Source organism: Rhopalosiphum padi, chromosome 2, assembly GCF_020882245.1.
Source record: "Rhopalosiphum padi isolate XX-2018 chromosome 2, ASM2088224v1, whole genome shotgun sequence".
In the NCBI taxonomy this organism is placed as follows: Eukaryota; Metazoa; Arthropoda; class Insecta; order Hemiptera; family Aphididae; genus Rhopalosiphum; species Rhopalosiphum padi.
In genome coordinates, this window is record NC_083598.1 from 67,117,312 (window position 1) to 67,142,182 (window position 24,871).

A 24,871-nucleotide genomic window follows, 5' to 3' on the forward strand; every position below is an offset into this window, starting at 1 on the left:
ATTATTGTTTATATTATGAAACTATATATGAGCCATGGACAATAAGCTAAGACGTATATAGACGTCATGTTGGTTTGATTGTTACTGTTAAGTTGCTAGATTTATCGTTAGTTTTCAGAAAAACGTTTTGAAAAGACACAACTGCAGTTGTCACAGGAAAAATGCTATAGAGCAATATCATATCAATCGTATAGGCTTGTGTGTATGCATTCAAACGCAAACAGTACACACTATATAATGTGTGTATCAGACCTAGTATAGTATATGTTTTCTCAACCCAATAATCCGTGGTTACAAACTCATAATCCGACCAGATTACAAACCTAACCCGACTCAGAAAAAAACTTAACCTAATATAGTATAAATATTACGTGCAGACTGTTAAGGATATATTTTTTTAAATTGCTTTGAGTTTATTATATACGACAAGCTTGTTAACGTAGTCAAGCCAATTTACATATATTATCATGCTGTATATCTTTTACTGGGCGTAATAACGTAGCGATATGAAATTCGACTAATAATTGGTCGCAATGGCCTAGATGTATGCCTATTTCAATTTTTCATTTTATGGTGAATTTGTTCAAACTCAGATTTTCGGAATTTTTAATTATACTCAATGTCCACATTTTCAAATACTTATGTGCTTATTATGTATATATTACTTTCGTGGAATTTAAGGATTGTCCTGTGGTATTAAAAACTACCCTTTTTAATTTGTATTATAAATTGTTAAGTAAATTTGTTTGAACATTTTGATTTATAAATAGTACCTATAATGTACGTATATAAATCGAAACTTGAACGAGTAATTTCCAAAATATTACATTTTAATTACCTAAAAAATAAGATAATACCACAGTACCTCACGTAATAATTTGATGTATTGTGGCTATGATTATCTATTTATTTAAATGTTATAGTTTGCAAGATTTATCTGAGTATAGTGAGTATAAAATACTTCAAATGATTCAAAATGTATGTTATAGCTATTTTATTATATAAAAATACAAAATATTCAAGCATTAATTTAACGCAAGGGTCGGCAATAGGCAGCCCATGGGCCAAATCCGGTTTGCGGAGGAGAAATATCTGGACCAACAAAAAATATTTTGTTAAATTCTAGTTTGCGCACATAATAGATATTTGATCTATTTTTATGATTTTTTTGAAGATTACAATGGTGTTCATTGTTTATCGTTGTTTAAAATAATAGTCATGATAACACAACAATTATTAACTTATATTTAAGTTTTTTCCGTCCCTCGAAAATATTTTTTCAAATTATCTGGACCGTTATAGAATTTAATTGCCGACCACTATTAAACTCTAATGTGTGATCTACATTTTAACGTTTACTATATGACGTGCGATCTCTCGAGATAATTTACGACATAATTTCCTGTATAGCTTGATAAATGTATGTAATATTAGATAATAATAATATTACGAGATAACCTATAGCTATTTACCACTAATAATAAAACTGGTTTTGTTTATCTTTGAATTTTCAAAATGCAAAATAGTGGACAGTTGTTGAAGTTGGTAATAATCAGTATGAACTTTTTGTTCATTATATTTAATATAATGTTGTAAATAAATTACATGAATAATTTATTATACGAATTGAATTTGTTGTATACTGTAGATCACTAACAATAAAGTAAATCACATGTTTAAGTCGTTAGATCATAAAATTGACGGTAGACCATTTCCAATGTTGATTGTTGATAATAAAGATAAATGTTTGAGGACGCAACACCCGTATGTCTCCGATCATAGTGTTTGAAAGTATGGTCCTTAATAAGTATACTTAAATAGTATACACGACAACAAAAATCTGCAGAATTTAAATGAAAGCATTATTAAAGGATGCGGATGGATGGTGAATTACTCTAAATATAATGTACATCGATATGTTCCAAATTTGATGTAGTGGCTGATCACACAAAAACCAGCAATATTTTATTTTAATACAATAGTAAGTATAAGTATAAGATATAATATTATATATGTATGATAATACAACAGTTGTAAACTTTTAGCTATAGCAATTAGCAAGTAAGCTCGTAAGTTTCTACCTAACCTGTGTACCTGACCCACAAATTATACACAGCTGATAACGTTAAAATAGAAACGGTTATCATTTTTTATGTCACCAATTCTATCCGATAAATATATTTTATGGTTATATACTTATATACACACACACACCAGTTGAGTTCAAAACAACTTTTTTTCTGCTGGATCAAACTTCGGTAGATCTCTGTGGTTCTATAGGTACATACGCGATCAATACCAATTTACAAAACATATATACTCGTATTATATCAACAGTACGAGGTTTTAATTCACTTCGTCGAATTGAACGTGGAAAAATTTATTAACACTTAAAAGCATTAAAAAATCGATTTCAAGATACTTTTGAAACAAACGTTTTAACCCGCGGGTGGGCAGCAATAAAATGGCGACGACTGACAAGTAGCGATTTGCACACACATTCTTGCCAATAACGCACGCGATACGCGCACCGCAATTATATTATAGTTTGCAAATACCATATTTATAAATTTCGTGCACAGACATCCGTTTCGGTTTCGAAAAAATATAAAATATTTACTACGTGCAGTGATGCGGTGTAGAATAGTACAGGGAATATTAATTGTATATAGGTACGCGTACAATATTATTATTACCTATATATTATATAATGGTCTATTGGTCTACAGCGATGTCTGATGAAGAGTTTTTAAATCAAATGGTTCCCATATTATATAGTGGTGTGGTTGTATAGTTGTATCACACTAAACATTACAGTGGTAAGGGCTAGTCGCTCGAACAGGATTTTTTTTTTTACATTTTTTAGAGGTCGTACCGTATACGAGGCGATAAAACGTGCGTGTCAATAATATTTGTTAAATTCGTTATTGGACGCGTATAATCTAATAATCTAATATTATTATGAGTACACCCAGCTGCTATATTAGTACGCGTATAGAAACAATATGGAACATATCTATACGGTAAAAAGATTGTTATCATTATGATAATATACATTATTGTCTATAATTTCTCATATTTGGTCATTATTATATTTTTCTTGATACATATATACCTACGCGTGATACCTTTACGTGACCACAGTCACGGCAGACGATTTGCGTTTTTTCGAATAAAATCATAAAACGAAGTGGATGAAAACTATGGAGGTAAAAATATTTAATGGATACAAATCCAAGATTAAAAAAAATATATAGATAATTTGACAAAAAATAAAAAAAATGTAGGTATAGTGCTTGAAAATGATTGTCGTCGAATGTTTCTAATATATTTTAATTTTATTATTATTTATAATTCATTATTGGAATTTGGTTAAAATTTTTATCTAATATATTTTAAACATTAATAGTAAATAATGCATTTTTCATAACTCAAAACTGTTTTTAATCTATGAAAATATTGCTATTATATATTATTATATACTATAGGTAATCATTATTTTTAGGTTACTATCAATTTTTTTTTTTAAATTAGATTTTTTTACTATTTGTTGGATTTTTTTTTTGTTTTATATTTTGACATTAAAATATTAGTTATTTTTCTCTAAACCCGTTGATATTTTTATTTATTATATAGTTTTTATTTATTTTACTTAGCATGATTCCGCATAGATTATTTAAAATAAAACATAGATAGGTACTATGTATCCATACTATACAATTTTAAATAACAATTTAAACATTTTGGCAAATCTTAAAACCGACACGCGTGGTCTTACCCTCGGATAGTAATTTACAATTAGAAATCCTAACTCATTATTACTACACTAAATTCGAAACGAAAATTGGGAACAAAGACTTGAAAAAAAAATAAAAATATATAGGTATTATATATATATATATATATATATATGCATATTCAAATTCGTCTACGCCGTGTAGGTATAATTCAGAAAGTGACAGCGATCGTTTTTTTATACGTATATACAATTTAGCAGATCCCATAAATAACAAACAACGTCGTGCAGGTTTGCGAATTCCACAAAATCGTCGAGAACAACACGTTGCTTATCCAAATTATATATGCATGTGATATATATACCACTGGTGTCGAAAATCTTCGATAACAGCAAATATATTTATATCGACTGAAATCCCAAAGTCTGGTTCTGGAATACACCGCGGATCACAATATACTACATTTTAACACCTGCAATAATTTTGTCGAACGTACAAATAAATACAAATTAATATTCGACTCGTGTTTACACACATTTTTAAAAACAACGTTTTTAGACGAATTGTGGAAAACTGTTTACCATCATAGGCTAGTCGTTAGTATCAATAACGGTAATACCGATATTACCGTATACCGGTTATTAACTGATACCGATATACCGAAAATATGCCATCATGCACCAGCCCTATCGTCGTAGGCTACGACTGTATTCAGTGTGTGTCTGATAATCAAGAGTCTGATGATATCAAATTAATACCTCTGTGCCAAATAAGTTTATTTTTATTGATTATTCAAGAAGATGATGAGTCTCCGCTAATTATGTTAGTGTGAAGGCCCATCATTCGAAATATTATTTTATGTAAAATATAAGTCGTACAAAAAGTTATTCGAAGTATATACAATAAGGATAAACAATAATTATAAATTGATTAGTTAATATAATTAAAAAATTACAATACATTTATCTAATATAATTATAAAATTTAATACAAATATACTCGTATATATATATTTTTTTTATTGGTTTAAAATCGTGCAGTTAAATAATACAATATATTATAAACTTACAAAACTAAAATTATCAATAGCTACTAAAACCCACATCTAATTAATGTTACAAGTAATGAAATAATCTTATAAGTTTATATCTTATAGTAATGCAAACTTCTGTTTTTCATATGAAATCATTATTAAAATTGTGTAAAGTGACAAGTCTAAGAATATAATAAAATAGATAATGATCACGATAACGACGTGGAAAACGATGTGATACAATATTTTATCAGCTCGGCTGTAGTCCGGTATTCCTAATTATTGGTTACTAAATAATATGTCTATCTAGTATACGTACAACGGCGTGGTTACGGACTGATAATTTCGGTATTTTTCGCTGACACAATTTTGCGTGTCGCAATGATAATGTTTAGTTCTGTTTTGTAAACCATACTCCAGCTGCCGAGTGCACATTATACATATTTTATTATATAGATACGTATCACAAAAAAACTATATTATAACGCGTAATTGGACCAATCGCATATCACGTTTTTTAAATGATTTCGTTATCGTTTGTGAATTTGTGGAATACGCTTATTAGATGCAATTTGTATACAAAACGATCATTTTGAATTCTTATTACCTAGCTATATAGGTAACATACGTTCCTTTGTCAACATTTTGTACTGAAGTGAAAAATTGCAGGTCGAAGACCGTCTTACAAGTATTATTTACGTGTTCATAAGTTTGTATAAGTAGGTATATACTCGTATAAACTATATTTTAACAGTATAGTTTTTTTTTTGTTAGGTATTTAGTGATGACCTATTAATTATTTTTAATCTCACAATCGGAAAAAGTAAATGGTTTTTAAAAAAAATCTTATCTGTACCTATCTGTATCTATAATAGATACATTTTATTTTTTAAAACAAGTCTAAGTATTTTAAAGGATTGATATAATCCAGTTAGATATAGGTAAATTCAAATTAAAAAAAATTTAGTATGATTCTACTGTGCTTAGTATAGACAGTCAATATTTGACGACCGTGGATTTTTAATTTTTTCAAAGTTCTTGTTGATAACATTATATAATATTGTATAGAAAAAATAAATTTCGTGCATGACCATGGAAATGTCTATATTTTGTTTTTCATCAAATTCGTTAGCAGCAATCTGATAGTCTTCTATAAATGGGTACTTTACTATTTTGGAAATAAGTTTTCCACGGTACTCATAATAGCGAGACAATTTTCCAAAATAAGTTATTGTTGCTGACTCAATCTGCTGTATCAATGAAAGGGCATTTTTTTGAATGGATACTCCGAAATTGTCGCCGTCTTCAGTTTTTGGTATTAACAACGTTATCCACATTTTTAAAACACGATTATCTTCAAGTAATTGTATCATATTGGATTTCAGAATTTCAAAATATTCAGTTAGATTTTTATTGGACGGTATGAGCATTTGTTCTGGATCAGTATCATTTGGAGTTTCCCCTTCAGCATAATTGTTAACATTATTTTCTATTTTAGCAATAACGGTGGTATCAAATTTAAATTCTATGTAATTTACCGGAATACGATACTCGGGCTTGTTGATTAACTCATATAAATGTACTAATCGTTCAGGAATTTTTTGAAAAATAATATTTTCTGCAACAATATTAGATGTTTCGTAAAATTCTTTCGTCTTCGTAATAGCTTCAGTCTGGTCCATGGTTTTCCTTGAGTGAATTGTGTTCAGATATGAATATGGAATGGAAACGATTCAAGTATAATATTCTAAAACGTAATAAAATACCACATGGTTGATCAAATCAATAACATTTTATTAAATAAAAACAATTGCTATGAGAAACACGGTATAGTATTAAATATTATTCATCAAATATATATTTTTTTTTATTTAGCAATAAAAATTAAAAGTCTGAATGACAAAGCTAATAATGACGATGAGGAATAAGTAATATATTTGCTCTGCATAAGTTTTGGATCAACTACTTATGCGTATTAATTGAGCCCCATAAACTAATACCCTATACCTATACTTGTTTTCCTTAAATAAAAAATATATACAATAATGAACACTTATTAGTTATTGATTATTATAAATATAGCAAACGTGAATGAAAGTATTATATACAAATAGGTATCTTTAATAGTATTAGAGTGCAACGAAACTATTAGGCCGATACATAGCTATATAGCGCCTTGCGATAATGAAACTTGATTTCGGCTATATAGGTTATAATGTGTTATTCATACTACCCGATACTATTATTGAATAATGGCTACAAATCGACTTCAACATTTTAGATACAAACATAAGTTACTTTTTCGTTTATTTGGCCACTCGGTAATCAGTTTATTAATCTAATGCAATTTTTAATTTTTTAATTATTTTAATATATCTTATATATCTACATATTTTATGATATAATGTATAATAATTCAATGTCGATGGAATAAATAACATTGGACAAAAACATATTTTACATACCTAAAAGTAAAACCAAAAATGTGAACGTAACATGATGCATGGCCGAAAAATATACTTATCATCTAACTGAGAAAAGTAAAATGTAATATGTATTACTCGCATATACGTAACAACCACAGCATGAAATCGTTCAAATCGTCTGTATGACTTTAAAAATGTAGTTGTTTTATTAATAGCATATTTTATGTAATGGGAATTTTGGATTTTATTTTTACCTATACCTGTAGAAGTTTATGTTACAGTCGTCTTCAATGATCCTAAGTGAAAATAAGAGGAGATGTATTTTTTAAGTTTTGAGGAACTTGGTTTAGTATTAAAACATAGACATAATTGGTACTTATTAAATATTATATTTTAAATTTAAGATTTTATTTGCAAAACTCAGTTTGTATGTAGTCAACGTTTTATAATATATCCACCAGCTCGTACGTATAACTATATACGAATATAAAACCCAAATATATATAACTATATAAATATATATTACTAACAACTGTTAGTAATAAACGGCTGAAGTTATAAAACTATTTATTAAATATTTTTAATTTTCAGGGTTGTCACGCGCTATCATGCGTCGATGACCGTTGCAGTTGATACAAATAATATAAAAATAATATTATGCACAAAACGTTTCTTTCAAATGTAAGCATTCTCGAAATGTCCCACCATGCAGTATGGTCAGACCGATGTAAACAATTTCAATTAAACAACATTTCGGTAACAATAAACATGATGGTTTCTATAACGGATTCAAAAATCTAAACAGTACCATAAAGTTTTGTATTAAAAAAAAAATTAAAAAATTAAAGATAATTTGCAGTTTGTATTGAGGGAAATATCGTGGACAATTCCGTGATCAATCTCGATTGTACGTATCGATGTATAATGTACAGTGCTGAATATCTACAATATTATATTACTCATTACGTAATTAGGGACGTCATGTATCATAATATTATTGTGTTAACCCGCGATTTACCGAGTAAAACTGTAAAATGGACGTTTTAAGAGTTTTTGGTCGTAATTTTATTTTCTATAATAATGATAAATTAGTACAAAAATTATAAGAAAATATAATTGAATCGAATTATTAAACCGTATAGTGTAACTGCCTAGCTGTAATATTAAAAGTTACAAATCCTAGAACTCGGTAGGACAATACGTTGTCAATCCGGCGTTGCGTGTCTACGTGAATATAATGCGTACAGCGCGTCCAAAGTTGAGAAAAAAATTTAAAAAAATCAAAAAACCAAGCCGTTGTGTAAAATCACGATGATTTATGAAAACCAGACTGTATGTGATAAGACTGAAATAAAATATTAATGTAGCCATGCAGGTAACAAAATAATTATTTCAAACTGATTCGAACGCGGTGAGAGGGGGTGTGGACAGAATAAAAAAATGCGTAACTGCATACATGTATTTTTAATACAACACAATATAATAGATAATATATATAATAATATAATGTATAATAATACGTAGCAGCAGCAGTGCACGTGTATATATGTACACGAAAAGCGTATAAATGTAAAACAAATGCAGACACGTTTAAAAAACAAAATAAATAAAAATAATACCAGTTTGTTTAAATTAAATGAAACCGCGAGCGCGCGCGGGCGCACGAGAATGCGCGTATCGATCGAATATAAATTAAACCCGATATACCGACTATAATACTATATATATTATTATTATCTTAGGCGCGGACGATTTGGGTCGGACGAATCCGTTCTTCTCTATGCACATATAATATAATATTAAATTAAATCTGTGTCCAATTATAAATATAAAATACAGTATATTCAATCTGCACAATTACTTTTAAACGGGAATACAACAGCTGCAGACATTGGCTAGAAAATGTGAAACGTCAACAGTCTCTTTGTCGTCAAACACATTATTATAAAGGTGTCAAAAAATAGGACAACGCACAACAATCTGTTCGAAATCGCGCGTTTCTCGACGCAACAAGAGTGGAATAAGAAGTTAATACGATTCGAAATTATTACTGTTCACTGTTAAATAATCAACGAAAATATAATATATATGGTTAATACAGGTACATGCGTAATCGCGGCTCGTATACATCCTATTAACCCGTAGATTCTATAAAAGTATATTAAACATAATTTTATCACATCCTGTGATAATGCTGATAATAGTAAAGCAGAAATTACATGTTAATAGACTAAAAATGTGCAGTCGTTAATCGTTATTATTGCTTATAAGTGAATAAATGTCAAAGGTATTTACCGGTGTAAAATCGTATGATTTAGAAAAGGATTAATCGTTGGTATTTATTTGTTAAAAAAAAAAAAATAGTGAGCGACGCGATAAAGCGAAATCGTAATTAATCAATTAAGTCTTAAGATTATTATCGAGATCGTGTGTACTCACGTCAGAGTTGGCCGCACGCATTTGGAAGTCGTCCGCAATAAATATTGATCGCGGAATCCGGCGAGTCTTGAAGTTACCGATAACTGCGCGACAGATGACGACAGGACTACAACTGACGGTCGTCGGTTTCCGTCCGGTTTTCGCGACAATCGTAAGAGATAATAAACCGAACGTGACAATATCAATTACTGTCGTCAGTAAAGTAGAGCTATGCTATAGCCAATAAACAAAAACATCGAAAATTTTTATCAGCGTGCCGATTGGTCGTCGTGGAGATAAAGTGTAACTAATTTTTCTCAATAGTGTTGACCTGATAATCATGCAATATGTCATACTATATTTTACTATTGCAATTAATAAGTACCTATATTAAATAATTTAAAAAAATAGTGAGATCCAATACATCGAAAGTATATTGCGTGGTATATGTCATCAAGTGGGTATTAAAATAAACTATTAATATTTTTTTCTAAGAATTCTGCGCTGTTACGAGTAAATTTCGTCGTTTCTCCGCGCCCATGGCTCAATCTGTATATTATAATTTATAATATACAATATTTGGTCTAATAAATACAATTCGTAAAAATCTACGTCCTCGCGAGTTGCGAGTACAAATATTTATTATAGGTATAATGTATCGTAATAATTATATGCGAAGTGAAAAAAAAATTAAGACTATACGGTGTGATCTATTTAACGTAAGTGACCTATTATTTCAGAAAATTAACTTTAAAAATATTTTCATTTAATTTTTTAAGTTGCTACAAAACATTTATGAAATTTTTTTTATTATTATTTATAAAAATTTTTTTTACTCTTTTGAATGGGAACATACAATTTTAATTTCATATTCAGAAAGTATTTCGATCTATAAAAATAAAATTTTGGGGAAGTATATTTCCTACTATTTATAGATTATAAGTTAATATATTAATACATTTATTATTAATTTTAGTATTTAAAGTTTAGATGAGTATAGTGAGCCAATACTTGTAGGGTATGGTGTACCACTCCACTCAGCTCATCAAAAGTTCAAAATTTTAAATACTTGTAATAACTTATATTAATTTATTCGTTCAAAATTCGATTTTTATTCATCGAATGAAGAATTAAGTATGTTTATTATTATATATTTTACATTATATTTTTTAAAAAAATGTTTTTTAACGACTTAAAATTATTTAAAATACATATTTTTAAAAACATGAAATTATGGGTGTCTTGCGTTAAATTGGATCACCCGGTATATATTAATATAATGTATACGCACACGAACGTAACGAAACGCGTATAATATGTAATACAATTATGACCCAATCTAATCAAGTCACGCTTATGAACACGGTGTTTTCGACATCCCTCCTTCTCGGCGGCGGCGTCTGCGATACTTTATTTCCGCGCGCGATCGAAAGCCGTTTGACCACAGTCGAACTGCATCGCGGACAACAACAATAATATAAAATACGATAAATAATAACGCTCAGAGTTTATGGGTGTAATCGTACGATGGGCGTACCTAACTTATAATAATATACTATGTTTTACTAAACGATATTATTATTGTTACGAAGTCGTGGCGGGGTGCTGGGGAGGAGGAGTAGAGCTGTTAAGTTTTCTACGATTTCGGGACAATAAATAACATCAGTTTTTAATATTCTATAGATATAGTTTTCAGAGTTCCTATTTTTAATTGTCGTCAATTCTTCCTCTTCACTGTCCATTTTCGTTGCACAAGCTCGTTTTTATTAAATCTTTCACTTTTTAGGACACAATAACGAGAGGATCCTGACTAATTACAATTTTTAACCGTAAACCTATATATTTATATATGTGAATGTGTATGTATATTTCAGAGATCGGGATGTCCGTCAAGTAAAATTCTAAACCGGCATATAATGGTAAGACACCAACAAACTGATATCAACAATTAGCTAGGGATCCGATAAGCTTTTGCTGGACATATTCTGATTTTATTAGTATACTTGTCGCTGCTGGGAGAGAGGTCATAAATTCGCGTTGCCAGAGAATCTAAAGAATTCGTCCGAATTTTTTTATTTAATTAATTTGACATCGTTCTTTTTAGAATCCACTTAAAGTTAATATGAGTATAACTCGTTCAAAGTTGCGTATAGCACGCAGATGGTTTAATTTCAATCGTTTTCTTTATATAAGTTCCAGAGGCGCAAAACGTTTCAAACGGGCGGTGATATCGTTTTTGGACGAACAAATTATACGTGGCATATTTTCTGGACGCTGAACAAAAATAGAACCAGCCATATTAACCATGCTACATATACGCACAAGGAATAACAACGCCCTATCGGCAGCGTACTCGCATAGCATTCGACAAAGTCGTTTTGTACCGATTATACGGTGCGAGAAAAAGGAAATCGAACGACTGCGCGGGCTTCCGGAATAATCCTCGTCCGGTCCGTCCGAAAACAGCAACCGGGCAGAGGATCTCCCTCGTAACGGTATATTTTACGTCTTTTTCTTTACTATATATAAATATATATATATATATATAATATTTGCGATTCGCGTATACACGACTTATTGCTACCACTTAAGCAATGATACATATACACCGTGATCGTATAATAACGTGACGCCCTCGCGCCGGACCCGATCGGCTGGAAAATCGATTTTCCTCCGCCGTCGCCGTTTGGTTTCTTGTATATAAAATAACCCGTATTAGTCATGTCCGGCGCGGTGTCCGGCGAAACTATCTAAGCTCGTTCGTATATATACAGGACGAGTCGCGGTACACAGTTTTTCACGCGCGTTTTATGTACTATCACGTGCGGGGTTCGACAAATAGTTTTTTGGAGACCATTTGAAAATGTCCGGAAAAAAAAATTAAAGTTGCGATTGGTTATAATGTGTCAATGTTAACACGATTTTACGGTGCACTGTATGATTGAATAAAATATTATTTAATCAATGAAATTTGTATAAAGCTTAAACCATATAAAATTATTCTAAAAGTTCTACATACCAAAAACGGATGAATCTATAAAGAGCAAACATTTAACTTTCCACGAACCCTGATTAATGAGAAAAACATTTTAGGCGACCCAGCTTTATTTCCTCTCTATGGTTCGCTCATCACTTACTTTCCCTGGTAAAATTCGAATAATATTCAACCACGTCGGGGTGAAAAGTGCACTTTACAATCGCCCTGTATAATATAACATATAGGTATATACGTTTCCAGCTATCCTGACACTGCTACACAGAGAAAGGCGTTCGAGCGCGTTATATAATAGTATAATATGTTTAAGTCGGGCGCACATATATATTGTACGACACGATCGTAAAAACCATCTGAACTAAATCTCGAGCGTTTGATTTTTTTGGTCCGTTCGTCCCTGCGAGATCCGAGACACTATATATATATATATATATACATTATAAATGCACTGCAAGTGCGTCTCGGTACTAAACGCCATAGTACGCAGTGGACCCTGCATATATATATATATATATATACACACACACGACCTAAACGAGTTTCGACCGAAAAAGTCGTTTTCCGCAGCGATTATTTTCTTTTCGCGTTCTTCTCGAATAGGATGTGACGTTTATATATTAAACAATAGCAAGTCGCGCGTGACTCGCGGCTCCATCACTGCAGATTATCTCGATAGAACGCATTATTTATAAATATGTTGCGTGCAAGACTGTGTGCGCAGCAGTGTCTCGCTCGTATTTTCAATCATTGTGACTCAAAAGCTAAAATATATAAATTGTTCGCATTGCAAGTGCACTTATATCGTTCATCACCGCGTGTGAACGATAATTGTTTTCTACAGTAAGTACTTATTAAGGTTTATTATGAATATATTTTAAGGCTTTTATAACGTTTATTTTTAATAATTGTCATCAATTATTGTTTATTAAATATTTATATATTTACAAAGGTAATTTTCTGAGTCCTTAGGCGGACGAGGAGAGCTAAAAAGCGATAGCGTCAAAAATAGAAAATAAAAATATAAAAACTTATGGCCAATATCGTTTTACAAAAATGTCGTTAAGAAAATGTTTGATATAGTACGGTCAAATGACCAGACATACAAAAGGTAAAAGGTTGAATAATATGCATATTGGTTTCAAATGTTAAAAATCTGTAATTACATTTCTACCACAAAAGTACAAGACCAAGTAAAGGTTAATATAAAACTGTCATCAGTTTTTGTTCTCATTGTATGTATAATGATTTCTGATTCTGCAGCTATTGGTTGTTATTTAATATTATTCAACGGCAAAATGTTTGTTTTGCTATAAAATATATTACAATAAAAATATGTGGTTCTTATTGTGTTTAAATGGTGAATAAAACAACATGTCAATTTTGTAGTTCATGAAAGTTTTACTTATCGTTTTTACTATGATAAAAATATAAAAACAAAAGTTTGTTATATTATTTGTTTTTTCTCAAACTTTTATTTGAAATTATTATGGCGGAAAAAAAATTATAAACTTTTAACTGATAAGTTTATGTATAATTAATTCGAGTTGCTTTATCTTTGAAAAACTTTTAACTTGTGCAACAATGTTTCAACTTAATAAAAATAATAATAATAACGTATAACTTTTATTTAACGTATTGAAGTTGGCTTGAATCGTAAATAATTAAAAATAAAAACAAACATAAATCAAAGTTACATAGCTTTGAACATTATTAGAGCTGTGAATTAAATGCACTATAAAATCTCAAAATCCTCAAAAATGTAGATTTAAATGCAATAGAAAAGGAATAAAATTAATAAGAAGTTATAAATTTAATTAAAAATAAAAACAAAAGTTTCAAAATTGAATTCGTTGTTAGATAATTTGAAAGTTTTGTCGAGAAAGCTACGTTTTACAATAAGCTAAATTAATAATGCACTTTGCTACAAATCCATAGCCCTTATTCTTATTTAATGGCGTAGCTGTGGTGTGGCGTTAATAAATTTTATATGTATCCATTTGTGACATCATCGTCATCATCTGTGTACACCGAGAGTGAAAAAATGATTTCGTGCGAAAAAGAAAAACGAAAAGCGTGAAAGGATCGATACACATTACGGGACCTGTGTACCAAGTGTGTACGTGCGTGTGTATGCTGCAAAAACGGCGTGTGTTGATCATTAAAATAAAAAAAATACGAGGTCGACGATTTACGACCTTTCGCGTTCAAAAAGAAGGGAAAGATATTGAAGTTTGTAAGCTATTATAATATTATATACAAATACTCACGTGTATAGGTATTTATATATATTTATATATACATGCGATGTTATATTATGGCGACCGGTTTTTGTGTTATTAGCGCGCGGAAGACTACGTCGACAGAGACGACTACGACGGCGACATAACCATAATATTGCGGTATTACTTCTGCGTAATAACTTATACTAATAATTAGTGCGCGGATTTAAATACTAAAATCTAAAAATCAAGAAAATCGACTTAAAAAATACGATTTAATGCATTAATAATTTCACATTTAAAATATTTCCTTAAGATTTGTTCCTTACATATTATACTCTTAAATGTTCAAATAAAAATATATTTGTATTTTTAAATTGTAAAATTATGCATGTTTTGGTGTTGATACAAATCGTAAATAAAACGATCGATCTTAAATAATATATATAATCTGCCTGCACGTGATGAAAGTTTCCTTTGCATTCTGTAGTTGTCATATATCATGTTAGAGCTGTCACGGTTTTTGACTGATACAAAGCGGATAATTTAAGCTGAATGTTTGTTTTTTTTATAAAATATCATCTATACTTATAAAATATATAAAAAACTACTTCAAAACTTAGAAATCCGATTTTTTTTTGTAAAAATCAAATTAATGAGAATAATGTAATATAAGTTTTGCTTTTGTTGTACTGTTGTATTATCAATTATGATACAAATATTTTACTTGAAATGTAATATTTTAAAACATTCAGAAAAAATTGCATAATTTACATTTAAATCAGCACCATTAAATAATATTGTGGCTCATCAATAGGTATCTGCAGTATAACGTAAAGACGTAAAGATAGAAACTCCCTACATGTAAAGGCGCGGCACCTTTCTCACAGTTAAGCATATTCCACCATAGATGTCAAGAATACGAGAAATACAGGATTCTTAACAGGAGGGAAAAAGGAATGTCATCTGGACATCCCATAAGATCTTTAAATTCTGCCCCGAGCATCATACATGTAAAAATACTGGATTTCGTGATGTCGTTAGTATTTACTGTAAGTTGCATGGTGGCCAGTATATTTCCAACACTTAATTACAAAGCTAAACTTCAAAGATTTTCTTCTAAAATATAATTACTGACTGTCATATTTCAAACGAAATGAGAGCAATAATTTTGTGCATTCTATGATGACAATGTGAGTAAATAATTAATTGAAACAATACCAGTTTTCTTAAAACTTAAAAGTGATTCAGTCATCCACAGTCAGTAAGTAAACAATTGCTCTAATGTTCTGGGCAATAAGAGATTAGTTTAGTATTTGAAACGTAAAGTCGGTTAAGGTTTTTCTTTTTTAATTCTATAAAGCAGTAATCACGTTAAACAGAACTCATCGTAATAACAAACCGCCAAGGACAATTATAATATTGTATATACCTAGGTATTTATATTTTATATACTGTTAAATGTAATCATAAACTTATTTTTGCTTCGAAATTTTTATTATGCGTATAAAATGTTACTTCCATTGGACATTGACATGCTAAAAAAGAGCGATCAATTGTTTTTGTGAATTCTTTCGTGTTTACCGCTGATCAACTAGTCTGTACTCGCTGTAAAATTAAATAAATAAATACGATTGAAACGATGCGTATGTGTTGCAAGTCAGTTTAAATTTTCGCGTTTACCTGGCGGCTAGTATAATGAGAGCCCGCACGGCCACGAATCTCTCTGCACACGGCAATGTCGTGGGAAATCGATATATTATTATTATTATTTTTATATTATATTATATTGTACAATCCCCGTACACAGAGGAAAAATAATAACGAAGGTCTCGCGCGCTGAGAATATTATTATTATTAAACGATAATAATAATCATCAACGTCATAATCGTAATCGTTAAATCGCGTTTTTAAATGTTTTTTTTTTTTTAATAACAGTTATAATAACGGCAGTGCACGTCGATATCGATTTTAAGGAACATACACAGCGTTGTATTATACGGCGCACATACCCGGTTATGGGTATCGGGTACGTATTGGTGCGGGTTATAATTATAATCGGAAAGGATAGGATAATATCGTGTATGGAGGTATATATTATAATATAATATAATATAATATACTACGTAGGTACCTACCTAAACGCAGTGCGTTGTAAACGTTATAAACGACGGTGCGACAACGGTGTGGGAGGAGGAAAGTGTTTATGTGTACAACACGACGACCCCTTCCGCGCGCGAACCGTACAGTCTTCGCCCTTTTTCGTCGGAGTATACACGCGCGCGTTTTACATAATAATAATAACAGTACACCTATACACACATAATTTCGTTATTAGGCATCGTAAATACATACTTTATAATTATTGAGTACGGCGGGTAGGTATTATGTACATATTATACACACACATATATATATATATATATATATATTATATATACCTATTATTATTGCTCTTCGCCGCGGCATGTTTAATATGTATACAATAACGATAATATCAGGAGGACTAATTATTATTAATATACGGATATCATACACCACAGTAAAACTAATAATTATATTATGTGATTAGTGCTAGGATTTGCATTTTTTTGCCAGAGTGACGTATTATTTTGCAATACATTTATTTTTTATCTATTTCTATGAATGATATATCATATATGACAACTAAATTTTTGTTTTATATCGAATCACTGCAGAACTATAGTAGTCTATATAATATACTAAATCATATAATATCTATAACAATTATTTTTTAATTTGACACTAGTTTACCCGTTTTTTAAAGTGCATTTTTAAATTTTTTTTAGAACATTAAAATTCGAGGCTTAATTATAAATTATAATAGTATGTAAGTATTCGTCACGTAAACGACATTACAGGGGATGTGAATTTAACAATTTCGCAATTATTGATAGATTTTGAATTCAAAATTATAAAAAAAAAAAAAATTATTTTACATATTTTATACGTTAGTATACAAATGCGTATAACTGTTTTTATGTTTTTATATTGCATATTTGGCGAAAAAATTATAGATTCGGCGTTTTTTTATCACTATAATAAAATATTTGAATATAAATAGTGTTTATTTTTTTTTTCTTATAAAGTTTATCTATTTGGTTTTTTTAAAATATTCTTCTTTAATATTTTACATATATTATTTGGTGCCTTTCTAGAAGTCATAAACATCATTTTGCATAAATTCGCAGTTTTAGAATATTTGGTGCATATTTTCTGTCAAAGGTATTATGCATATTTAATTTCAACATTTTTGAGTGCGGAAGTGCACGTATATCGTATATTGCCCAGTTTTTAATGCGTTCAATCCATGTCCTTCGATATTAATAGTATTCTAATTGTAATTTATCATGTTGTGTGTATATATAGGTATGTAATTTTTTTTATAAAATAAATATTATTAAATAATATTATAATAAACGATTTTGTTTAAAAAAAGGATTTTTATAAAAATGCTATAACATTAAATGTATTTCATTCTATATATTTTGATCCAAGATGTATTCCAACAATAATAATAAATCAAATTAAAACAAATAAAGTAAGCGATTGTTAATTTTTAATTCTCCGGGAAAAAAAAAATCACCAATCGTCGTATATATTACTATAAGTCTATAACAATCTGTATATATAATTATTGAGATATGAGCTGCAGATAATAGAAAGTCTGCGCACGATTTAGAAGAATGCAATTATTATTATTATTATCAAAACTGAGTGCTTATAAGTTAAAAATTAAATTTATAAGTTGAAATGTCTAGTTAGTTTTAATTAAATCTCAAAATAATGAGATGGTTATATTTGTTTGTTTTTTCTAGGTTTCTTTAGGTACCTATATTTGTAATTCGTATATTATAACTTAAAGGATGACATCGGTCGTGGAAAATAAAACGAAGAGGGAATATCGCGGCTGGTAGACTAAATTCGAAATATATATTACATGTAATATTATAATATTAATTATTCTAGGGGCATAATTTCAGAGTTTAACGTAGAATTCAAAAAAGTAAGTCACCAACCATAATTAGAGCAGTTTGAAAATAGGTACTCTCAGGTTTAAAAACTATAATGATTATAAAACACAATTTCTTTTTTAATAAAAATGAAAATTAGTAGGTGCATAGTGCATACATAAAACAAAATAAAATTATCAATAATTTTTTCAATTAAAAGCGATAATAGTCTAAGACTATTAAGATGTTTTTAGATTAATTATTTAATAATAACAAACTATATCAGCGAAATAAAAAAAAGCATCTAATGATGTAAATGCTCACCTTTGAATCCCGAAAATGACGCTCCTGCAGAATTATTGATAATTCATATTTGTTTTTCACGCTTGTGGCCATAATATAATATTATAATATGTTATTAATGTTATTATATTATGCTAACACAATATTGCGTACAAGAATAAACCGGAATATGCGTTGCAGCGACGGTAGACGATTTTAATTTTTTAAACCTCTGAAATCGATAGGTGCGTTATTTGTTGTGTATATATAAAAAAAAAAACCCCAATAATTTTCATTAGTTGACCGATACTGTTGATTAGCGCGTTTTGATTATTATTATTATTATTGTACGTACAAAATATAAATATTTAATAAATAATAGATATTGCAATTATATATCAGTGGCGATGTGATCCAATCTCTAATAATGAAATAGAAATTATAAGCGTTATAGATAAAGACATAATATATGTATGACCTGTCAAATTAGTGAAAATAATAATTAGGTGATATGATTATTGACTATTATTTCTATAAATATATTATAAACATACCGAAAGAATTTAAACGAGATAGTTTAGGTTGTTTGAACAGAAAATTTGGAATATTGACAATTTATTAGAATGACTATAATTGTGTTCAATGTAAGAGAGAGTTAAAATCGCTTAAAATTTTAAAATATTAAAATGCTTATTAAAATTGTCCTTTAAACCTATAGTAAAAAGGAGGGGTTCTTGTTTTGAATTTCTATCGCCACAGGCAAAAAACAATTAGGTATATATTTGAAAACATGGTCTCATATGGGTTTAGGAAAAATCAGCACGAGTAATGTTGGCGTAGTTTATTGCTTAGTTATCGTAAAATCTATTTTTTTATCCATTACCATTATCAAAGAAATATCGAATACTCTATGTAAATCAATTATATATTATAGTCAAATGCCTTTTAAAGCATAATATAGCTAATTTTAAATAATTTAATAATATTATAAAAAATTATATTATTAAACTAAACTATAATGTATACTATTGTTTATTAATATTATTATTTATTTTTAATACGTAAATCATTAATATCCGTAGCTTATATTAAAAAAAGTAAAAAACTCCGTGCCGAAATGTCCCATTTCAGGTCTAAGAAATATTTAAATGAATACATAAGTAGTTAAAAGGACGTCATACTCATGAGTATGATCATGTGTTGTCTCTGTCTTATGAACGTAAGACATAGCTAATTTACATTCAGCAGAATCATTTTTATGCTGTTGGCTTTAATATTAGAGTAAATTTACCTATAATTATCAATGTTCAATGTAATAATATTATCTAGGGCATTTCATAGACTTTTATTAATATTATAATTTTTAAGCGAGTTATGAGCATTTAAAAGTTTTAATATTTTACATAACTATAACTCACTTAAAAATTAAGATATCAATAAAAGCCTACGAGATGCCCTAGATAATATTATTAATACCTTTAAGTTTGATAATAGGTAAATTGGCTCTAATATTAAAGCTAACAGCATAAAAAAGACTCTGCTGAACGCAAATTTGCTATGTTTTACGTTCGTAAGACATGCTGGTATGACGTCCTCTTAAGTGTGAAAAAATGGTGTACATATGTTTAGTAAATTATCCTCACCCTGTAGTTATATAATTATTTGTTATGAATTCTTACGATTGATTGTGTTATACTATCAACTAAAATTTCTTAGATATGTTCTCCAGTCTCTCCCCTCTCTCATAATATATGTCTTAAATTCATCCATAATATGTTATACAGGACGGTTTGTTTAACATAAGATTTTTACCTTTTAACTTTTTAATAATATCCTATTAACATGGTTTGAACTCATTACAGAAAAATATTTATAAAACCAATTTTTGATTGATAAACATACATTTTCAATTAAAAATAACGACACATAATATTTTGATAATTGATATATGCAAATTTACTGTCGAGCGAGTATTTAACTATAGTTATAAATATTACAATTATTTAAAGTTTCAATAAACGGCCAAATAATCGTGGACCAACATTTCGCGGGGTAACCTGTACCATTCCACTTCGCTCATCGAAACTTAAAAAAAACGTATTACTATAATTAACTACTCATTTGAAATTAGTTTAAAATATTCCGGAAAATATTTCAATTCTAAATATGTATAAGGTTAGGTTTGTCATATAAAACATATGATATAATATGATTAAAACAAAAAAAATTGTTAAAAGATTATCTATATGGCATATAAATTATAAAATTTTAAAAATTTTAAAAATGTACTTTTTTATAAAGTTTTAACTCTTATGGATAAAACATTAAAAACCTATACGGGATGTCCTAAATAATATTGATTACTTTAAAATTGACAATAAAACATTCAAATAATATAACAACATAATAAAATATAGATTCTCCTGACGCTACAATTAATGTATTTATTGTAAGCCGGTGACAACACATGCTAGTTAACGAAATATGTCTATAATGTCTACAGTCCATTTAACAGATTGAAAAATGACGGTTTTTTTGCGTTATAGAAAAAGTATACTGGTGATTCTTTTATGATACACCAATTATAATTTCTAAAAAAATTAACGTTTTTGAAAATATTGTTTTTATATTTAATTGTAAGTTATAGTTGATTAAAAAGACAATAATATAATGTTCTAAAAATGTATATTTTTTAAATCATATTTTGAAGCTGCAGTAAATGATTTAGTGTTTCTCTATGATAATTAATAGGTATAAAATCAAATTTCGGACGAGTAGATTATAAATTATAGATATTTTTAAAGTTGGATTGGCGAGTAGCACAGAGGTATTCCGCAAAATATTGATTCATCTAAGCTTTAAACATCTATAACTCATAAACTACTCTTTAGAAATTGTATTTATATATATCAAATTACTCCGAATAATTTTCTACTTCAGAATATTAAATTTATAATGTATGTTAATGTTATTGTATAAAAAGAATACATTTTTTGGAAAATAGTTGCTTTTTATTACAAACAATTATGTAAAAAAAATTTATTTTTATAAATATAAAAACATTAATAGTTTTTGAAATAATGCATGATTCATGATAAGACATGTATGGCTATAGTCGTAGTATACATACGATATAGCCATATAGGTATCTAATAAAATATACGAAGAATTTCTGTTACAAAATTGTCGTTGTTCGCGGACACACACACAAATAGATTAATAATTCGAGTGTATCCAACGTGCACGGCCATAGTATGTATACATAAAATAAAATAATATTATTAACATTCAAACAGTGCACAAGCGTTTCCATAAAAATCCAAGTACAGTGCGCGCGTCATACGACTCTACAACGCATATATCATATTAGAATAATAATAATAATATATATATGCGCCCTTATATCTATGTGTACTTAGCGTACTTGAGCGCATGCCAACCGCGGCCAGTACGCCGTTAATCGGCGTATATACGATCATCGCTATTACAATATATTATTGTAAATAAATATAATATTACGTGTTTGTGTGTGCGATATAATGATTTACGATTTACGAGTTAGGTATGACTAATATTATTGCATTATGGTCGTCGCCGCACACATTCACATACACACACGCCTGCGCTCTAGTATCGGTGTACTGCAACACAGTCAAGTGTTAAGTAAGTTATTCTTAAAAAAAAAATCGACCTAGTTAAATACAAAGTTATTTCAAAATATAAATGATTTTGAGTATAACTAAATTGAGTAATAGATTTATATAGAACAATAGAAAGTTGACTTAAAAATTAAAAGTTTTTTTTTACCTTTTTTTAGACTATAGATACTTACCCTCGACCCTCGTATTTGTATTGACTAAAAAACAGTTGAGTTTTGATGTAGCTACTACACTACAAGTTAACAATGAGCACACCAGTCTTTTTTTTTTTTAGGGTTGTGGTCTCTTCTTTCATTTAGCAGCTGATCTCTAAGCACTAAACAATATTGCTAAATACATGTTAAATGCTATTTACTTAATGGTACTGTGGAGCATGGTATTGTATTTTATAAACGATTTTTCAATACAATGATAATATTATGGTAATTTGTTTAATATAATATTATTAAGTAGCTATATAAATAATTGTAATAATTCTATTGAATTAATTTAAATTTAAGCAAAATAAATAAGTAAAATTAAACATTTTTAAAGTCAAGTTACTAACTTATAGTTATTTGTTAAACATTATTAATATAGTTATTAACAGTTTGGTTGAAAGTTATCGGGAAAAGTAATTTATTATAACTTAAATTTTAACTTTTTAACTTGTTACTACAGTAGCTTTAGCAAGACTTTATAAATAATAATTGTTGATCTTTTTGTTCACCGTTCAGGCGCGGTTGCCTTACAAAGTGCAGCACCGTACAATACCAATACGTTATTTTATTATATGACATAGTAATGACGATAATAATTATAAATTATATTGTTTTACTGTCGTTCGTGCGTGCGGCAAAAGGAAAATATCATAACAATGTGCGAGAGCCGAGAGGAATGCGTTCCGGACGACGAAAATTCCGGAGGAGGGGCGAAAGACGACGACTGTTAATTAATATACTAAATAGGTAATGCATATGACACCACGAGAATTCGATTTCGAAAAATACAATAATAATGTAATATCGTCAATGGATTTGACGTAGTGATGTATACACACGGATATTATATGTACGTCACACTCAGCCACAAAGGCGCACACACACACACACATATATATATATTCCGCAGCACGTTTACGCGGCACTTCACACGCACGCACACTTGTAAAATCCGTTCAGGTCCGTCTGCTCTAATGCACATATATATATATATATATTATAGGTAATATACTTCGTATACTTATCGGGCGGATCTCGCGCGCTTCGTCTTCATCTTTGGAGGTCTGCGCCGCCGTCCGTCTGCAGATCGACCGGCGCGATAATAAACGCACATAGGTATATAGCTTTATTTTGGCACTGTGTCAATGCGACTTCAGCATTTATACGGTACGTACGTATATTTAGACATGACCTACGAGTTACGCGTTTATTGTTTTTTTTTCTTATTTTTTTTTTTTTTTTACTTACCGCCAAAAACCCCATAAGCATCGACGAGCCCGTTGCAGCGCGGCCCTGCTCCTCGTTATCGGTCGAGTTACGCAGTATAATATATTATGTTTAGGAGATTTTTTTTTCGTCATTCGCGGAACACGGTTTTTTCCACGAAATATCTATTCGAAATAATACGCGAAGGTATCGCGTCCTTCTGTCGCGGCATATCGTGTATAATATCCTGCAGGGTTCGAGACTTTCGAAACCTTAAAATATACCGTTTTATATTATGCTCTTGGAAACGTACAAAAATGCGCCAAGAATTCAATACAATTCATAAAATTATATGATTTTTGGAAATAATATAAATTATATTATTAGTATTATATTTTATATAGACAATATATCAGGGACAGTGAATCTTCTTTACCTCTGTGTTAAGTAAAACGTTTTGCTTGGCTTTCATTTTCCCCACGTATCAATTAATTTGGTCAATTTCCTACAAATGACTTTTATTGTGGACAGTTACACGTGCGACTCCATGTTACAGGTTCACCATCACTGCAATAAATGTTAATTAATTAATTTAAAGTTAGAAAATAATTACTATTTTTTAAATGTTTCTTTTTATACTGAAATTGATTGGTACAAACGATCATTCTGTAATAATATGTTCATTCCAAAAAATAAAATCATATCTTTATCGACCTTCACG

General features: G+C 29.3%; 1 protein-coding gene across 1 annotated transcript; it reads right to left on the reverse strand.

The window, feature by feature from the left end:
* Positions 1-4,792: 4,792 nt before the first annotated feature.
* On the reverse strand, positions 4,793-9,795 carry LOC132922992 (proteasome activator complex subunit 3-like). The gene is made up of 2 exons (XM_060986759.1): positions 9,636-9,795; positions 4,793-6,517 (listed from the first exon to the last, which is right to left on the reverse strand). The coding sequence occupies exon 2, from the start codon at positions 6,450-6,452 to the stop codon at positions 5,754-5,756; it is 699 nt and encodes a 232-aa protein (XP_060842742.1). The 5' UTR covers positions 6,453-6,517; positions 9,636-9,795; the 3' UTR covers positions 4,793-5,753.
* Between the last annotated feature and the right edge of the window lie 15,076 nt (positions 9,796-24,871).